The sequence below is a fragment of the Salvelinus fontinalis genome, chromosome 8 (genome assembly GCF_029448725.1).
Source record: "Salvelinus fontinalis isolate EN_2023a chromosome 8, ASM2944872v1, whole genome shotgun sequence".
Taxonomy (NCBI): Eukaryota; Metazoa; Chordata; class Actinopteri; order Salmoniformes; family Salmonidae; genus Salvelinus; species Salvelinus fontinalis.
In genome coordinates, this window is record NC_074672.1 from 7,940,191 (window position 1) to 7,957,271 (window position 17,081).

Consider the following 17,081-nt stretch of genomic DNA (forward strand, 5'->3'; position numbering starts at 1 on the left):
ACAATAGGACTGAGTTCAATCTTTAGCCTTGTTCACATTGCCAGTTTGAAGTGACTCGAATCCAATTTTCTTTGCATGTCCGATTCGAATCTGTTAATTTTTCTGCAGTCTGAACAGTCAAAAAGCACATGGAATCGGATATTTCAAGCCACATTTCAAACCACCGCCGTAGGTGGTGTGAATGGTCAAATCTGATTTGTTTGACCTCGAGTGGTTTTTAGACTGTTATTTTGCATGTCTTAGCTAGCTTGCTACTCTGTTGACAGTTTGACAAGTACATATGGTAGCTAACCAGGTTGTTAATTGTTCACAAACAAATTAGTGAACGTTTTAAAAAGCTAAACAGTTAACTAGCTAGCGAAGTAAACTGCCGTTATTAGGCAAAAAGGACTTGTTTTGAAAGTTGGATCATCTTATCCTTTGAGGCCTTGAAAGTGTTCTTACACTATGATTTTGAACATTCAAAGTAACTGGGAAACGACCATGGCAGGCATTGTTGTCACCTTAGCTTGCAACATAACTTCTGAGTGATAGGAAGCAATAGCACCACCACAAATCAACCTACACCATTACACACACACCTGTCATTACTATGACAACTAGCGTAGCCATGTCGGGACTGCTGGTCACTTGTAACTTGCTGTTTGGACAGTCAGTATTCCAAAACGGATTTGAAAAACTAAATTAATTTGAGCATTAAGGCCTGCAGTGTGAACAAGGCTTTAGTTACACACTACTAGCTTGGTTTCAAATCTTTTCATGCTGTAGGATTCTGCAAGATGGCACAAACAGATCTGGAACTAGGCTACACAAATATCAGATCTTAAAATAACGTTCAACAATTTTTACTTCCCACAGGCTCTTCAAGTTGTGTCTGCCACCCGAAGATGGAGATCTATAAGAGACTAAGCATCGCTGTGTTTTTATTCCGCTCATTTATTTAGTCAAGATAGTCCACTCAGTAACAATTGTCACTGTTTTCCAGTGAGTCCTCAGTTCCATAGAATCAATAAAAACATATACAGCATACCCATTGGCATACATACAAAAGCATATCTAAAATCACAGCATGCACAGAAGCACACACATCATACGCGGTAGCATACAAACAAAACAAGGCTCACATTACAGCTATATGTACTGCTCTTTTGAAGGTGGACATGCTAGATAGCTCTCGTGTGGATAAGTCCAGCTTGTTCCAGTACAACGGTCCAAAGACCTGCAGACTGCCTTGAATGGCCATATTTTTCGCTAATGGTTGTGCCAGTAGGTACGGGTCCAATTGGTCATAGGCTTTGACTGCTGCTCTGGTGTGCCCCCGGAGGATGGGTGGAGACTCCCACCTGAACAGGTCTGACATGTATTCAGGCAGTCTGTGCTGTGTGTCGTTGAAAACAGTCACTGGGGCGTTGTAATGGATCATGACCGTCAGTGGTTCGATTCCAGCTTTTTACAGAAGAACCTCTGTTTTCATGTGTTCCCTCCGTGAATGCCCGGTCATGTTGATGATACGCTGTAGCCGGTTAAGACCTGTCTTATTGTCCTGATGTAGGGTGGGAAGACATACTGTGGCACAGTAGTCCAGGTGAGTTGTTATGGTGTGGTAAATTGTCAGGATGATGCCCTTGGAGACAAAGTCCCCTGCTCTTTTTAGCCCAGACAGTAGTTTCCCTGTGACCAGGCTGGCGTGTTCAGTCCAGTGTAGGTGTGGGTCCGACTTCATCCCCAGGTACTTCATGGAGTTTACTTGTTCATACGTGTTTTGTCCATCTGTTATTGTGATGCTTTTGCCTGTGTATCTCAGCTTTTGTGGGTTGCCAAACAGCATTGCCTTGGTTTTCTGGGGGTATAGGGAGAGCTTGTCGTCAGCAAACCAAGCTGCTGCCCTCTTGATGTCGTTTGACACTGACTCCTCACTCTCCCTTGTGGTATTTGCTGAGTAGTACAGGACTGTGTAATCTGCATATACAGTACATTCTGAAAGTATTCAGACCCCTTGACCACATTTTGCTACGTTACAGCCTTATTCTAAAATGGATGCAATATTTTTTTCCTCCTCAATCTACATACCCCATAATGACAAAGCAAAACAGTTTTTTTAAACATGTTTGAAAATGTATAAAAAAGAAAAAAACATACCTTATGTACATAAGTATTCAGACCCTTTGCTATGAGACTCGAAATTGAGCTCAGGTGCATCCTGTTTCCATTGACCATCCTTGAGTTGTAGAAAACAACTTGATTGGAGTCCACCTGTGGTAAGTTCAATTAATTTGACATGATTTGGAAAGGCACACACCTGCCTATAGAAGGTCCCACAGTTGACAGTGCATGTCAGAGCAAAAACCAAGCCATGAGGTCGAAGGAATTGTCCGTAGAGCTCCGAGACAGGGTTGGGTCGGCACAGATCTGAGAAAAGAGCAAGATGGTGCCGACAGATATGGTCGCCTCGCTTCACGTCCTTAGGAAACTATGCAGTAATGCGCAGACCAGCTGGCTGGTGTGTTTGCAGACATATTCAATCAATCCCTATCCCAGTCTGCTGTCCCCACATGCTTCAAGATGGCCACCATTGTTCCTGTTCCCAAGAAAGCTAAGGTAATTGAAGTAAATGACTATCGCCCCATATCACTCACTTCTGTCATCATGAAGTGCTTTGAGAGGCTAGTAAAGGATCATATCACCTGTACCTTACCTGCCACCCTAGACCCACTCCAATTTGCTTACCGCCCCAATAGGTCCACAGACGATGTAATTGCCATCACACTGCCCACGGCCCTATCCCATCTGGACAAGAGGAATACCTATCTAAGAATGCTGTTCATTGACTACAGCTCAGCATTCAACACCATAGTACCCTCCAAACTCGTCATTACACTTGAGACCCTGGGTCTCGACCCCGCCCTATGCGACTGGGTCCTGGACTTTCTGACGGGCCGCCCCCAGGTAGTGAAGGTAGGAAACAACATCTCCACCCCGCTGATCCTCAACACTGGGGCCCCACAAGGGTACGTTCTCAGCCCTCTCCTGTACTCCCTGTTTACCCATGACTGCGTGGCCATGCACGCCTCCAACTCAATCATCAAGTTTACAGACGACACTACAGTGGTAGGCTTGATTACCAACAATGATGAGACAGCCTACAGGGAGGAGGTGAGGGCCCTCGGAGTGTGGTGTCAGGAAAATAACCTCACTCAACGTCAACAAAACAAAAGGAGATGATTGTTGACTTCAGGAAACAGCAGAGGGAGCATCCACCTATTCACATCGACGGGACAGTAGTGGAGAAGGTGGAAAGTTTCTTTTAAGTTCCTCGGCATACACATCACGGACAAACCTGAAATGGTCCACCAACACAGACAGTGTGGTGCAACAGCGCCTCTTCAACCTCAGGAGGCTGAAGAAATTTGGCTTGTCACCTAAAACCCTCACAAACTTTTACAGATGCACAATTGAGAGCATCTTGTCGGGCTGTATCACCGCCTGGTACAGCAACTGCACCGCCCTCAACCGCAAGGCTCTCCAGAGGGTAGTGAGGTCTGCACAATGCATCACCGAGGGCAACCTACCTGCTCTCCAGGACACCTACAGCACCCGATGTCACAGGAAGGCCATAAATATCATCAAGGACAACAACCACCCGAGCCACTGCCTGTTCACCCCGCTATCATCCAGAAGGCGAGGTCAGTACAGGTGCATCAAGGCTGGGACCGAGAGACTGAAAAACAGCTTCTATCTCAAAGCCATCAGACTGTTTAACAGCCATCACTAACATAGAGAGGCTGACTTTAAAAAATGGATTTAATAATGGTATCACTAGTCACTTTTAAATAATGGCACTTTAATAATGTTTACATATCCTATGTTACTCATCTCATATGTATATACTGTATTTTATACCATCTATTCCATCTTCCCTATGCCACACGGGCATCGCGCATCTATATATGTATATGTACATATTCTTATTCCATCCCGTTACATTGTGTATATAAGGTAGTCATTGGGAATTTGTTCGATATTACTGTACTGTCAGACTAGAAGCACAAGCATTTCGCTACACTCTCTTTATCTTCTAAAAATGTGTATGTGACCAATTAGATTTGATCTGGGAAAGGTAATAAAAATAGTCTGCAGCAGTGAAGTTCCCCAGGAACACAGTGGCCTCCATCATTCTTAAAAGGAATAAGTTTGGAACCACCACAACTCTTCCTAGAGCTGGCAGCCCCCGGCCAAACTGAGCAATAGGGGGAGAAGGGCCTTGGTCAGGAAGGTGACCAAGAACCCGATGGTCACTCTGACAGAGCTCCAGAGTTCCTCTATGGAGATGGGAGAACCTTCTAGTAGGACAACCATATCTGCAGGACTCCACCAATCAGGCCTTTATGGCAGGGTGGCCAGACGGAAGCCACTCCTCAGTAAAAGGCACATGACAGCCTGCTTGGAGTTTGCCAAAAGGCACCTGAAGGACTCGCCGATCATGAGAAAGATTCTCTGGTCTGATAAAACGAAGATTCAACTCTTTGGCCTTAATGCCAAGCTTTACGTCATGAAGCATGGTGGTGGCAGCATTATGCTGTGGGGATGTTTTTCAGCGGCGGGGACTGGGAGACTAGTCAGGATCGAGGGAAAGATGAAAGAGCAAAGTACAGAGAGATCCTTGATGAAAACCTGCTCCAGAGTGATCAGGACCTCAGACTGGGTTGAAGTTTCACCTTCCAACAGGACAACGGCACTAAGCACACAGCCAATACAACACAGGAGTGGCATTCAGAATGTCCTTGAATGTCCTTGAGTGGCCCAGCCAGAGTCTGAACCCTATCAAACATCTCTGGAGGGACCTGAAAATAGCTGCGCTGCAACACTCCCCATCCAACCTGACAGAGCTTGAGAGGATCTGCATGGAAGAATGCGAGTACCTCCCCAAATATAGGTGTGCCAAGCTTGTAGTGTCATACCCAAGAAGACTCAGAACAATAAACTGGGTAAAGGGTCTGAAGTTTTTTTTAACATTTGCAAAAATTCCTAAAAACCTGTTTTTGCTTTGTCATTATGGGGTATTGTGTGTAGATTGATGAGGGGAAAAAAACTATTTTAATCCATTTTAGAATAAGGCTGTAATGTAACAAAATGTGGAAAAAAGTCAAGGGGTCTGAATACTTTCCGAATGCACTGTATATGTATACGGCATTTCTCCAGCACTGATGGGCGAGGGTAATTTATGTAAATGCAGAACAGCAGGGGTCCAAGCTCACTCCCTTGTGGTACTCCATTTACCACAAGTACCTGGGCTGATTGCGTGGCTTGCAGTTTGGTGTACTGACTTCTCCCCTGTAAGTATGATGTGAACCACTTGATTGCAGTGCTGTCAAAGCCTAGTTTCTCAAGCTTCCTCAGGACCTTGTGTTGGTGACCAGTGTCAAAAGCTTTCTTCAAATCCAAGAAGATTGCTACTGTGACCGCCTGGCTGTTATAAGCCGATGGCATGTCCTCCACAACCCTTTGCGCTGCTGTAGATGTGCTGTGTATCTTCCTAAAACCTCTTTGATAGGCTGTAAATAGGCTGTTGAGTGAGAAATAGTTAGCAACTTGTGTGTGCACCAGTCTTTCCAACACTTTGGAGATGGCACATAGAATTGACACTGGATGGTCGTTGGCCACATCCGATTTATCCACTGACTTGTAGATTGGTGGTATAGAAGCCATTTTCCATTGACATGGGAGCTCCCCTTTTTGAGATTGACAGATTGAGGATATGAGTCAGCCGCCATGGCATTTCTCTTTTTTTTTAAAGTGCAATTACTGTAGGCTATTACTGCAATATGAAGGCATTAGTTATTTATCGTACTGGGAAGGAGCAATTGTATTCCTCAATAATATCAGGTATTCAAGAATTGAAAGCATTCCAGCCTACACATCATGCAGTATTAAATGGAGTAATGGCATGCTATGTTTTTTAAAGAACTTACCTTGGTCATTGTAATGCTTATCAGTCTAATGATCTGATAAATGTGTTGAAATTGAATAATAGATCTATTTTCAATTCTTCTATTTAATTTTTTTTTACACTAACATTTAGATTTGTATATATTTTGTTCACATTTTCAAATGTGCCTTTATTCATTTGAAAAATGAAAGTTGAGTGTGATACAATGAATACAACGATACAATGAAGTGTTAAATTCATGTGGTCCTTGGAGGCGAAGTCAAACATAGATACACACATACACCAGATATCCCCAAAGCAATGCCATATAGAAAACTTACCATGACATTTTCTCTCCCATATAGATACTTCTGCACCCAAATATGATAGCTAATCCCTCAAGTTGTGAAAAGGAATTCTCTGTAGGAGAGAAGAGAGTGCGTGATACAAACCCTATTGGCATACGATGACAATACCACAATACCGCCCTATTATAACCTATTATAATAGTTTAATAGGCCCAGATATGATTTCAGTTCTGTGACTGTGGTAGGCATTGGTGTGTCCTGTACCGCCTTTACTTTCTCTGGCACTGGATGCCGTCCAGTAGCGTCCACCCTGTGTCCTAGGAATGTCACTTCCTTCTCCATGAAGCTGCACTTACTCCGTTTCAAGCGTAGCCCAGCCTCCTCCAGTCGCTGTAACACTTTGTCCAGTGTTCGGATGTGGTCCTGATCATTTCTTCCTGTCGGGAGAATATCATCGAGATACACTGGGTAATCCCCTGTGGAATCTCCTCCATAGTGTGCTGGAAGATAATGGGACTGGAGCTGACGCCAAAGGGTAACCTGGCTTAGGTGTATCATCCCTTGTGCGTGTTCACTGTGACATATTTCTTTGAATCTTCATCTAGCCCAATCTGCTGATAAGCATGGCTCATGTCTAGTTGGCTGAATTTTTCTCCTCCAGGTAAGGACATGAACATGTCCTCCATTGTAGGAATGGGGTATTATTCTAGTGATGACGTTCTGTTTATAGGTACCACACAATCTCACTGTACCGTCTGGTTTTAACACTGGGACTGACGGTGCTGCCCACTCTGACTGTGATGTTACACTACAGCCAGTATCTATCTCCTACTTCACTTTACATCCATGTACAGTTAAATACTGTCTAAGCGGAGGTACCTTAGTAAAGGTAGTGTCCACGTTGTGAATAGTAAACACATCCTCGCTACACTCTTCCTCTTCCTGTATGAAATTTGCCCTTTTCAAATGTCTCGCTCTCTCCACCTTGAGTCGTTTTAGGAGCCTGCGTGATCGTTTGGTCTGCGTCTGTAATTCTGCAGGCCCTCTTTATGTGCCCCATTTGACCACTGTTGTGACACTTTTCTCACGTGGACTTGCACTCATTATCCTGCATTCCTCCCATCCTTGAAGACGACATCGCTAGATGTGTGAAAGGAGATTTTACTCTAGGCTACCAACCAAGTCATGTCAGATCAGTAATTATTTCTGCAGCCTATCATCATTGATCCAATGACTTATTTCAAAAAAGGGAGAATCCATCCATGAATATACTAAGCTAACATATAGAATTGTTTTAAGATGGTGAAATCATGGATCATTTAGCGATTTGATTTAGAATTTTATGACCCCTTTAGGTATCCCCAATATTCCCCTATATTTTATCAAATGCATTGAATAACACATTCATAAATGGAAAAATACTGTAAAAAAATGAATCAGGTATTGAATTGTGTGTCCTATACAGTATCTAGGAGATATAAGAAAGCTCAGGAAATATGTCATTTTTATTTAAACAATTACACATATTTAACCCTGTATTTTTGGGGGCTCAAATCTAATCATTTGTTTTTGTCACATGGCTAAATACAACAGGTGTAACCATTACAGTGAAACGCTTACTTACAAGAAAAACGACCTCCATACTTCCATTTGTTTGTATGGGTTACCTTTAATAGAATCTTAAGGATTTTAATAGTTGCCATTACGCACAGAGGTTTTTATTCTGAATGTCTGTTTCGTCATAAAACCATAGCTGTTAGAAAGCTACTGTAGACTATGCAAGGTGTTCGCCTAGGCGACGCTGCAGAACGGTGTAGTGAATTTGGAGGGCAGACTGACAGGGACTCAAGCCCATGTCTCTTTGCGGTCAGTGACCGTGCCAATTGAGTTTCCTCATTTGGTTGTGATCATAACACATCATGGCTGTTTTAATATAGTATATGCCTTTAGTCTGAAGTTGCCAGGGAGAAACTTGGTGTGTACGTGCGCGTTGACTGATAACCCGCAGTCCCCGCGGTTATCCTATATCTTTATAGCCTTAATATTAACTCATGCAGAAGCATTTACTGCAGTAAAATTATACACCAAATGTATGCTAAATTTGGACTCGGCAACAAGACTGTTGAGATATGTCTTTCTTTCAGCATTGTGAGAGAATGTGAATGCACAGTAAGATACCATCTGTAGAGGTTCCATCTTTATTCGCGTCATAAAAGCTGATAGTAGTCGATTTCAACCACATAAAATATGCATCCAGGGTTAAATTAAATATTATCAGAAACATGTTGAGTCGTTTTCACCGCTTTCTATTTCCATACAACCGGTCAAACGTGTGTTATTTGTAAATTTGGCACGAACATTTTCCCCGTTTTTTTTTTTGTATTGCCTTTTCTCCCTAGTCCCTTAACGTCTTCGCTTCGCAAAAGAAGCAGAATTGACAGAGAACTTTACCGATGTCAATTAGATTGAAGCTTTCATCCTATCGATTTATGACATTCCGGTGAACGTGTTTATTTAGTCTTCAATTGCAACATGTAATGACAGAAGAGAAGCTACATGTATCTAATTATAGACAAGTTGACTAACAAATAGGCTACCAACATGTCGGAAATTGGAAGCAGAAACGTATCTAAATCAGACCCAATAAAAATCCTGCACCCCCTGTCAAAAAATCGTTCTGCTGTCTCTGAATGTAGCTTCATTTTCTATATTATCGGGTTAGGGTCAGATGCGGGCCTCAGATTTTCACTCTATAAAATATTTTCTAGGTGTTGCGGGTGGGACATTTGCAATTACGGCGCAACACTAGTGTGCACAGTGACGCCTGTTATACATGCATGGCGCCAAACGTCTGCTTGTGTGTGTGAGAGAGACATTTTTCTCCAAAGGACCCCATTAATTTACCACTTTGGATGAGCAGTGTCTTTACATTCGCACTGTGATAGTGCGGCTGGGCTGGGCTGGATAGTAGCATCCACTTGAACCACGTATTTAGAAATCACCCAGTTTTCCTAACTGCAACAAACTTACATTTTTCAAATGACTCAAGGTAAATAAAAAATGTAAAACTCGGTTTCTATTTGTCAATTTTATGAATGGATCAGATCATTTCGAAGTTGACACGAACATTATTATTCAACTTGAAAGATCGTATTAGAACATTGGCTTGATAAGCGTTACATGCAAACTCCTTATTCTATTTTTCTCATGTTTTGATTTTGTCTGTCATTTCCTCTGGAGGGAGACAATTTTTAATCCGAGTCTGGGAAACAAGGTAACCGTATCTAATCTCAGAGCTGTTTGTGTGTGCCAATCCGCACGCCTAGTCAAAAGGTTGGAATATTTGAAGCCTTTGAAACTATTAATATATAATCGTTAAGTGGGAGACTGCCTCCTCCAATGTTTTGCTGAGACCTTGTTGCAATTTTGTATTTAATTTAGCTGTAGCTATCTAGCTGCTTTGAAATCTGAATGTTTCAATATTTAAATGGCATAATGATTCATCCAATCACTCAGCAGTGTCAGCACAATGTACAGTAACCCGCCCGAGGATTAGGACAACAAAGGGATCATTGAAGTTAACATAATAGCATTATTTTCATTAAGATTTTATGTTATGTTATTATTCTTTTATATACTTACCGGAACCAATGTCTTTGTCAGAGACAATAGGATATGGTCTATGCCTTTGGCAGCAGAGTTAATGCTATAATTTAAATTATAAACTGGGTGGTTTGAGCCCTGAATGCTGATTGGCTGACAATCGTGGTATATCAGACGGTAAACCACAGGTGTGATAAAACATGTATTTTTACTGCTCTAAACTGATAACCAGTTTATAATAGCAATAAGGCACCTCAGGGGTTTGTGATATATGGCCAATATATCATGGCTAAGGGCTGTATCCAGGCACTCCGTGTTGCGTCGTGATTAAGAAAAGCCCTTAGCCGTGGTATATTGGCCATATACCACAACTCCGTGGGCCTTATTGCTTAATTATAATATTTTTATAGGCTACCTGGGGGCGGCAGCTAGTGGTTAACGCGTTGGGCTAGTAACCAAAAGGTTGCTAGATCGAATCCCCCGAGCTGACAAGGAAAAAATCTGTCGTTCTACCCCTGAACAAGGCAGTTGACTCACTGTTCCTAGGCCGTCATTGTAAATAAGAATTTGTTCTTTAACTGTCTTGCCTAGTTAAATAAAGGTTAAATGTAATATATATATATAGTATCTAAAAAACACAATTAATTGTATTCATATTGTATTTTTTTTTTTATAATGGACAGATTTTTGGTTCATGCATATCCACACTGGCGTTGTTGTTATTGACTATTTATTTAGAAGCTCTTGTCAGGTCCCAATTCTGACTATTTATTTAGAAGCTCTTGTCAGGTCCCAATTCTGACTATTTATTTAGAAGCTCTTGTCAGGTCCCAATTCTGACTATTTATTTAGAAGCTCTTGTCAGGTCCCAATTCTGACTATTTATTTAGAAGCTCTTGTCAGGTCCCAATTCTGACTATTTATTTAGAAGCTCTTGTCAGGTCCCAATTCTGACTATTTATTTAGAAGCTCTTGTCAGGTCCCAATTCTGACTATTTATTTAGAAGCTCTTGTCAGGTCCCAATTCTGACTATTTATTTAGAAGCTCTTGTCAGGTCCCAATTCTGACTATTTATTTAGAAGCTCTTGTCAGGTCCCAATTCTGACTATTTATTTAGAAGCTCTTGTCAGGTCCCAATTCTGACTATTTATTTAGAAGCTCTTGTCAGGTCCCAATTCTGCAGGGTCGTGTTCATAAAGCACCAATTGGAACAGAACAGCATGAAACATGAAGGGGCTACCTGAACTTTTAGGAAATTAGGATATGCTTACTTCAGTTTTCTGTTGCAAAAGACACACCCCAGATTTCAATTCTCTTTACAGCCTCTGATGTTGGCATAGCTGTAATTTAACAGGAAATATTAAATTGCATCTTTCGAAGTTAGAAGACATCCCTAAGTGATCAATTGATCAAATGTTGCACTCTTACCAGTTCGCCCCTTGATTGAAATGTATACAGCTATCCTGCCTCTTGGTCAGATTCATGTAATAAGTGTGTCTAACTTGCGTTGCTTCAATGTCAGTCATTAGCTAATGAATCCTGTACTGTATGTTGGTGTGGAGGGAAAAATGTCACTGGTAACATTTACTTGTCCTAATTTCTCATCATTGTACATACTTTATTTGCATTTTTTTATATATATTTCTTGTTGGAAGTAGTATTGTAAATTGAACTTTAACAAGCTAGTAAAATAAAATGCTCATCACAAAACATTGTGTTGAATTCTAAGGTGTAAGTATGAAGTCCCCACACATTTTTCTTGATACCAGGTAAATACCCAGCCCTCTATCTCTTGGAAATACTGCTGCTGTGTTGGGTTGCCTTGTACATTGATTTTACAGGATCACAGTCTTTTAATATCGGAGGAAAGTCTAGTAATTGCTGCTGTCCCATCTCTAGAGGCCTTCCATTTAGGGGCCCTGCAAGCCTTAACTTAGTAAATGATTGAGGGAGCTTTATTGCTGTAACATGTATCCCTTACTCTCAATCCCAACCGAGACCATTCTAGGGGAGAAACACGCAGGTGATTAGGTTTAAGTGTCCATTGTCTTGATTAAGGAAAACTGGACTTATGTTATACATATTGTATTACTGTGCAACATATAATAAAAGCCTTAGGATATGCTCTCCCTCGTCATAGTGTGAGGGGAATGAGGAACAATACTTGAGTGATAGCAAATAGGGATATTGGAATGATTCTTGGATGGAGAAGTTAGATTTTTCAAACAGCAATTCATTGGGGGCTGTGCACTTGCATACAGTTATTGTAACGGTCATCGTTGCATGAAGAAGTGGACCAAAGTGCAGCGTGGTAAGTGTTCATGATTTAATAATAAAACTGAACACTAAGTAACAAAACGACAAAGAGAACGAACTAAACCGAAATAGTTCTGTCTGGTGCAGACAAAAACAGAAAACAACTACCCACAAAACACAGGTGGGTAAAGGCTACCTAAGTATGGTTCTCAATCAGAGACAATGATAGACAGCTGCCTCTGATTGAGAACCACACCCGGCCAAACACACAGAAATAGAAAACATAGAACACAAAACATAGAATGATCGTGGACTTCAGGAAACAGCAGAGGGAGCACCCCCCTATCCACATTGATGTGACAGCAGTGGAGAAGGTGGAAAGTTTTAAGTTCCTCGACGTACACATCACAGACAAACTGAAATGGTCCACCCACACAGACTGTGATGAAGAAGGCGCAACAGCGCCTCTTCAACCTCAGGAGGCTGAAGAAATTTTGCTTGTCACCCAAAACCCTGACAAACTTTTACAGATGCACAATCGAGAGCATCCTGTCGGGCTGTATCACAGCCTGGTAGAGCAACTGCACCGCCCTCAACCGCAAGGCTCTCCAGAGGATGGTGCGGTCTGCACAATGCATCACCGGGGGCAAACTACCTGCCCTCCAGGACACCTACAGCACCCGATGTCACAGGAAGGCCAAAAAGATCATCAAGGACAACAACCACCCGAGCCACTGCCTGTTCACACTGCTACCATCCAGAAGGCGAGGTCAGTACAGGTGCATCAAAGCTGGGGCCGAGAGACTGAAAAACAGCTTCTATCTCAAGGCCATCACACTGCTAAACAGCAATCACTAACTCAGTGAGGCTGCTGCCTACATTGAGACTCAATCACTGGCCACTTTAATAAATGGATCACTAGTCACTTGAAACAATGGCACTTTATAGAATGTTTGCATATCTTACATTACTCATATCATATGTATATACTGTATTTTATACAGCCATCGCTCATCCATATATGTATATATTCTCATTCGCCCATTTATATTGTGTGTATAAGGTAGTTGTTGGGGAATTGTTAGATATTACTGCACTGCAGTAACTTGAAGCACAAGCATTTCGCTACATTCACATGTGCATGTGACCAATAAAATGAGATTTGATTTGCTTATTTAATAGACCCAATCTGTATTTTGGTTTGATGAATGTGAATGAACCAGACCGTCAGATTTAGTATTTCCCTATGCAGCAACTAGTTTGTCCCTTTTGGTTAGAATGTCCGACAGCTCATTAGTCAATCACCCCTAGCTTTCTATCCAATCAGAGACATTATCTTTAGCCTCCTCGTTGTAAGTCCAGCCATTTCAGTGGAGACAGAGAACATGAATTACCACAGCAGAATACTGCTGCAGCCTTTAAACAAACTTAAACCTGCCATCTCTAATAAGCTGCTGCAGTTACCAGCAATGCAAACAACACTGCATAGAATGACCAAAATAATACATCGACCTAAATCTTCTTATATCTCAAGCATAAACATAACTGCAATGCACTGTGTGCACGACGCATAGAAAATAGTTAGCCTGGCTAAGTAGCTAACGTAGTTGCTAGCAATGCCGATGCATAAACAATGACAAATTACAACTTTATGTAATTACTTTATCCCCATAGAGCATAGATACAGTATAATAAACATGACATATTCTGACTTAGTTTTAGATGCATGCACAAATACTTCTGTGGATAATCCCTAACTGTCTGTTCTCCTATACGGCATTATCTTTTAGATGTAATATGAGCCTCTTACATACAGCATATCATTTTAATTCACTATTGTATTCACATCTATGTGACGTGCTATTTCATTACGTTTACATTGCATACGTAAGTAAGCTCATCTGGTTAAGCCTTAATATTGTATGCATCTTATATTAATAATCACATATTATTGTGTCCTATAATATGTTCCTTTTCTATTCCTTGTAGAACCACATCCTACAGTTGTTCATTATAGAACCCTAAAGAGTACCAGTGCGTGGCAACCTAGCTTAGCTATCAGAACACATGTGTAACCCTGCCTTTTTTACATAATAGGAGGAGTCAGGGACAAGGAAGTAGTATGTCATTGGTCAGGCCGTAGTCGAAGGATTATGGAAAAGAACGGTTAAGAAAAATGTATCTTTTTTTAGGGCTGTAAATTACACAATTCAGTACGGGGACCCCGTTTTGGTCCGCACTGTGAAGCTGAATGAATACATAAAAAAATATATTTAAAGAAATATAAAAATACTTGGCCTATAGTCAATGCCATTGCCTCGTGAGTAAATCTGATCTGAAAAAAGTCTGAGCTGAAAAAACATTGTAGGCTATTCAGTTAAAACGACTACAGCCTGCTGTAATAAAAATTATAATCTTATCTGGTGGATTTCAAACTCTTCTTCTGACTGTTCAATTGGTTGCCTTCTCATATTTGTCCGGGTGGGAAAGCCCCAAGTCCATTTCGGAACTGGTCCAACTTTTTAGACCTCTACCTAAGGCCCAACATAACAATCCCTGTCACAACAGACAATGATGTCACAGAAACTGGACTTGGACCACAAATAGGGTGCTTTTTAATTTTGCCAAATAAACAAAAATTAATGACAGTAAGTGTTGGAATTCTATTTTTCCGCTGTACCAAAACCGAACTGTGACCCCAAAACCGCAATACCAAGAACAAATGTCACGCAGCTCTATCAACGCTGTGGAAGGTTGCAGATAGAAATGCCATGAGTAGAGCTGACGTGATTCCTTATTCTACATGTAAGAGAGGCATATTTTTCTATAGTATATTTTTATCCACTATGTTTGCTTACAAAAAGTGACCCTAATTGGCTTCTCCTAAGCACTTATTTGAATATGTATTAAAATTGTTTTATCATTATTATTAGTCAACAGTTGTTTCCCTCTGGGGATTGCAGTGAGGCCTAGCCCTCCTCACACGGTTGGCTTTCCTTTACGACTATTGTTTGTGACTGTGGATAGAGGAGAGAGTGAGCTATTCATTTCAGGCATCAGCAACAGTAGTAGTCTGTTTTTGTGACACTAAATAGCAGCCATTAAATTATTGTCACACAAACAGAAACTCCTAATCTTCACAAATGTCGGCGAAGCACGAGCATGACTAAGCCAAATGATTGAGATCTGCATACGCATTCATTACGTGTCTACACTGCCACCCCCACCCACCAACACAAGGTTTGATAGTCCTCCAAGCCCCAGCTTCAATCCATGTCCTAGGTCTGAGACAACCTGGCCAGCCTTGTTGATTTATGTCTTATATCTCTATTTTCATTTCAGGCACATGTTGTTCGCTTCCAGTGGCATCCTCCTGTCTCTGCCACACAATTTGGAAACTCGGACAAGGACAAAAAATATGATTTTCCCCTCCATTTTCTGGTCCTCTAGTATTCATTAGCACATCTTTGAAGTAGTTTTCCTCTCAGTTCCATTGTTGGGAAGGCCTGTGATTTGTTTTGTGATGAAGAAACACAGACTACATTGTTCAAATTGAAACCGTTTTTTCTATATTTGAAAGTGTATTGTATATTTTAACGACTCTTTCATTTCAGGTTAAAACATAAGTTTTGTTTTTTTATTTTAATATTTGTCATGTAACCCTCACACACTAGCATAAGAAGCATGAGATTTCACCAATGACTGTGACCAATGGTTCCACTGTGTAATCTCTCAGAGATTGAACTGCACAACTCTTAAACTTCATACATCACTGGTTTTGCAGAGGTGTTCGACACCAAGACCTCCATCTTTGAAGCCCTGGAGCAGATCACTGGATACCTGGTTGGAAGTGAGTCTCTCTGCCACCACCACCTGTTCGTATGGCTCTCCCTTTTTTCGGCCATCTGATGTGATATTCAAGTTAAAATCTCTAATTACATTTTGTTGAATGAAGAGGATGACTAATTCTGAAAAATTATTGAGCTACGCCCACTTGTTTCAAGTTCTGATTCATTGCCATCTTTAGAGTCAAGTTACGCCTCCCATTTCTTTTAAATGTCTGCCTTTTCTAGTACCTTACATTGTCAATTTGACTGCTGACTGCAGACTGTGAGCCTCTGAACATAGTTAATGATGGTGATAATACTACCAGGCATATTCATGAACACAACTGGATTACAGAAATTGCGGACATAATTCCGGTTTGTGCACTTTTAAATCCTTTTTTTTCGTCCTTAAAAAATCATTTGCAAAAAAATCAGTCAGATCAGGTTAAGAAACAAAGAAGAGGGGGGTGAAAGAAGGATAAGAGGAGGGAGACATTATTGAAGTAAAGTAAAATGCTCAGCATTATATCAGGAACAATGTCTTTAAAAAAAAAAAAAATACAAATAAAATGTATGTCCAATCTGCAATACATGCAATAATATGTCATACATTTTCTTATTTATCGCGTTTAAATCTTTTCTCTCACTTGCTGGTGTTCGTGCTTAATCCACAAGAGGGCGGCAAAGGTGCAAATATGCAGCCTAACATGTAATCCAGTGTCACATCCGTTGCACCAGCACCACTCAATTTAAGGTGTGCAGTAGGCACGGCAGCCACTACCACATATCTGGAGAAATTGTATATTTGAAGCATGGTTTTAATACAGTTGGCACATATATTCTTTCTCACAGGTCCATATCCATAAAGACACCAGCAATAATAAGAAAAAACAAAACGCCTCCAAAAAAGAAGGTAACAGTCAGTGTCAGTTTTCCTCTTGAGGACACTGTTTAAAAAATATATATATACAATCAAGACAAATGGGTTAATACTCCCCAGGACTACATTATATAGCACTAAACAGCTCTGAATTAGAGCTGCATCCATGTAAAATATTCTCTTGAGGGCTCCATTGTATTTTATAATCCAGTCATGATGTCTGTAATGTAATATAATATTTCATGGAAGCATTATGTTTCATGTGTGTACTGTATGCTGT

The 17,081-nt window shown here is 40.9% G+C and overlaps 1 protein-coding gene across 1 annotated transcript in view; it reads left to right on the top strand.

Moving 5' to 3' along the window:
* LOC129860454 (phosphatidylinositol 3,4,5-trisphosphate-dependent Rac exchanger 1 protein-like) overlaps positions 1-11,548 on the top strand; it is a 131,177-nt gene extending 119,629 nt beyond the window's left edge. The window contains exon 40 of the mRNA XM_055930846.1: positions 859-11,548. Coding sequence (XP_055786821.1) covers positions 859-901 — 43 coding nt within the window. The 3' untranslated portion in view covers positions 902-11,548. The remainder of the gene's footprint in view (positions 1-858) is intronic.
* The last annotated feature ends 5,533 nt before the right edge of the window (positions 11,549-17,081 follow it).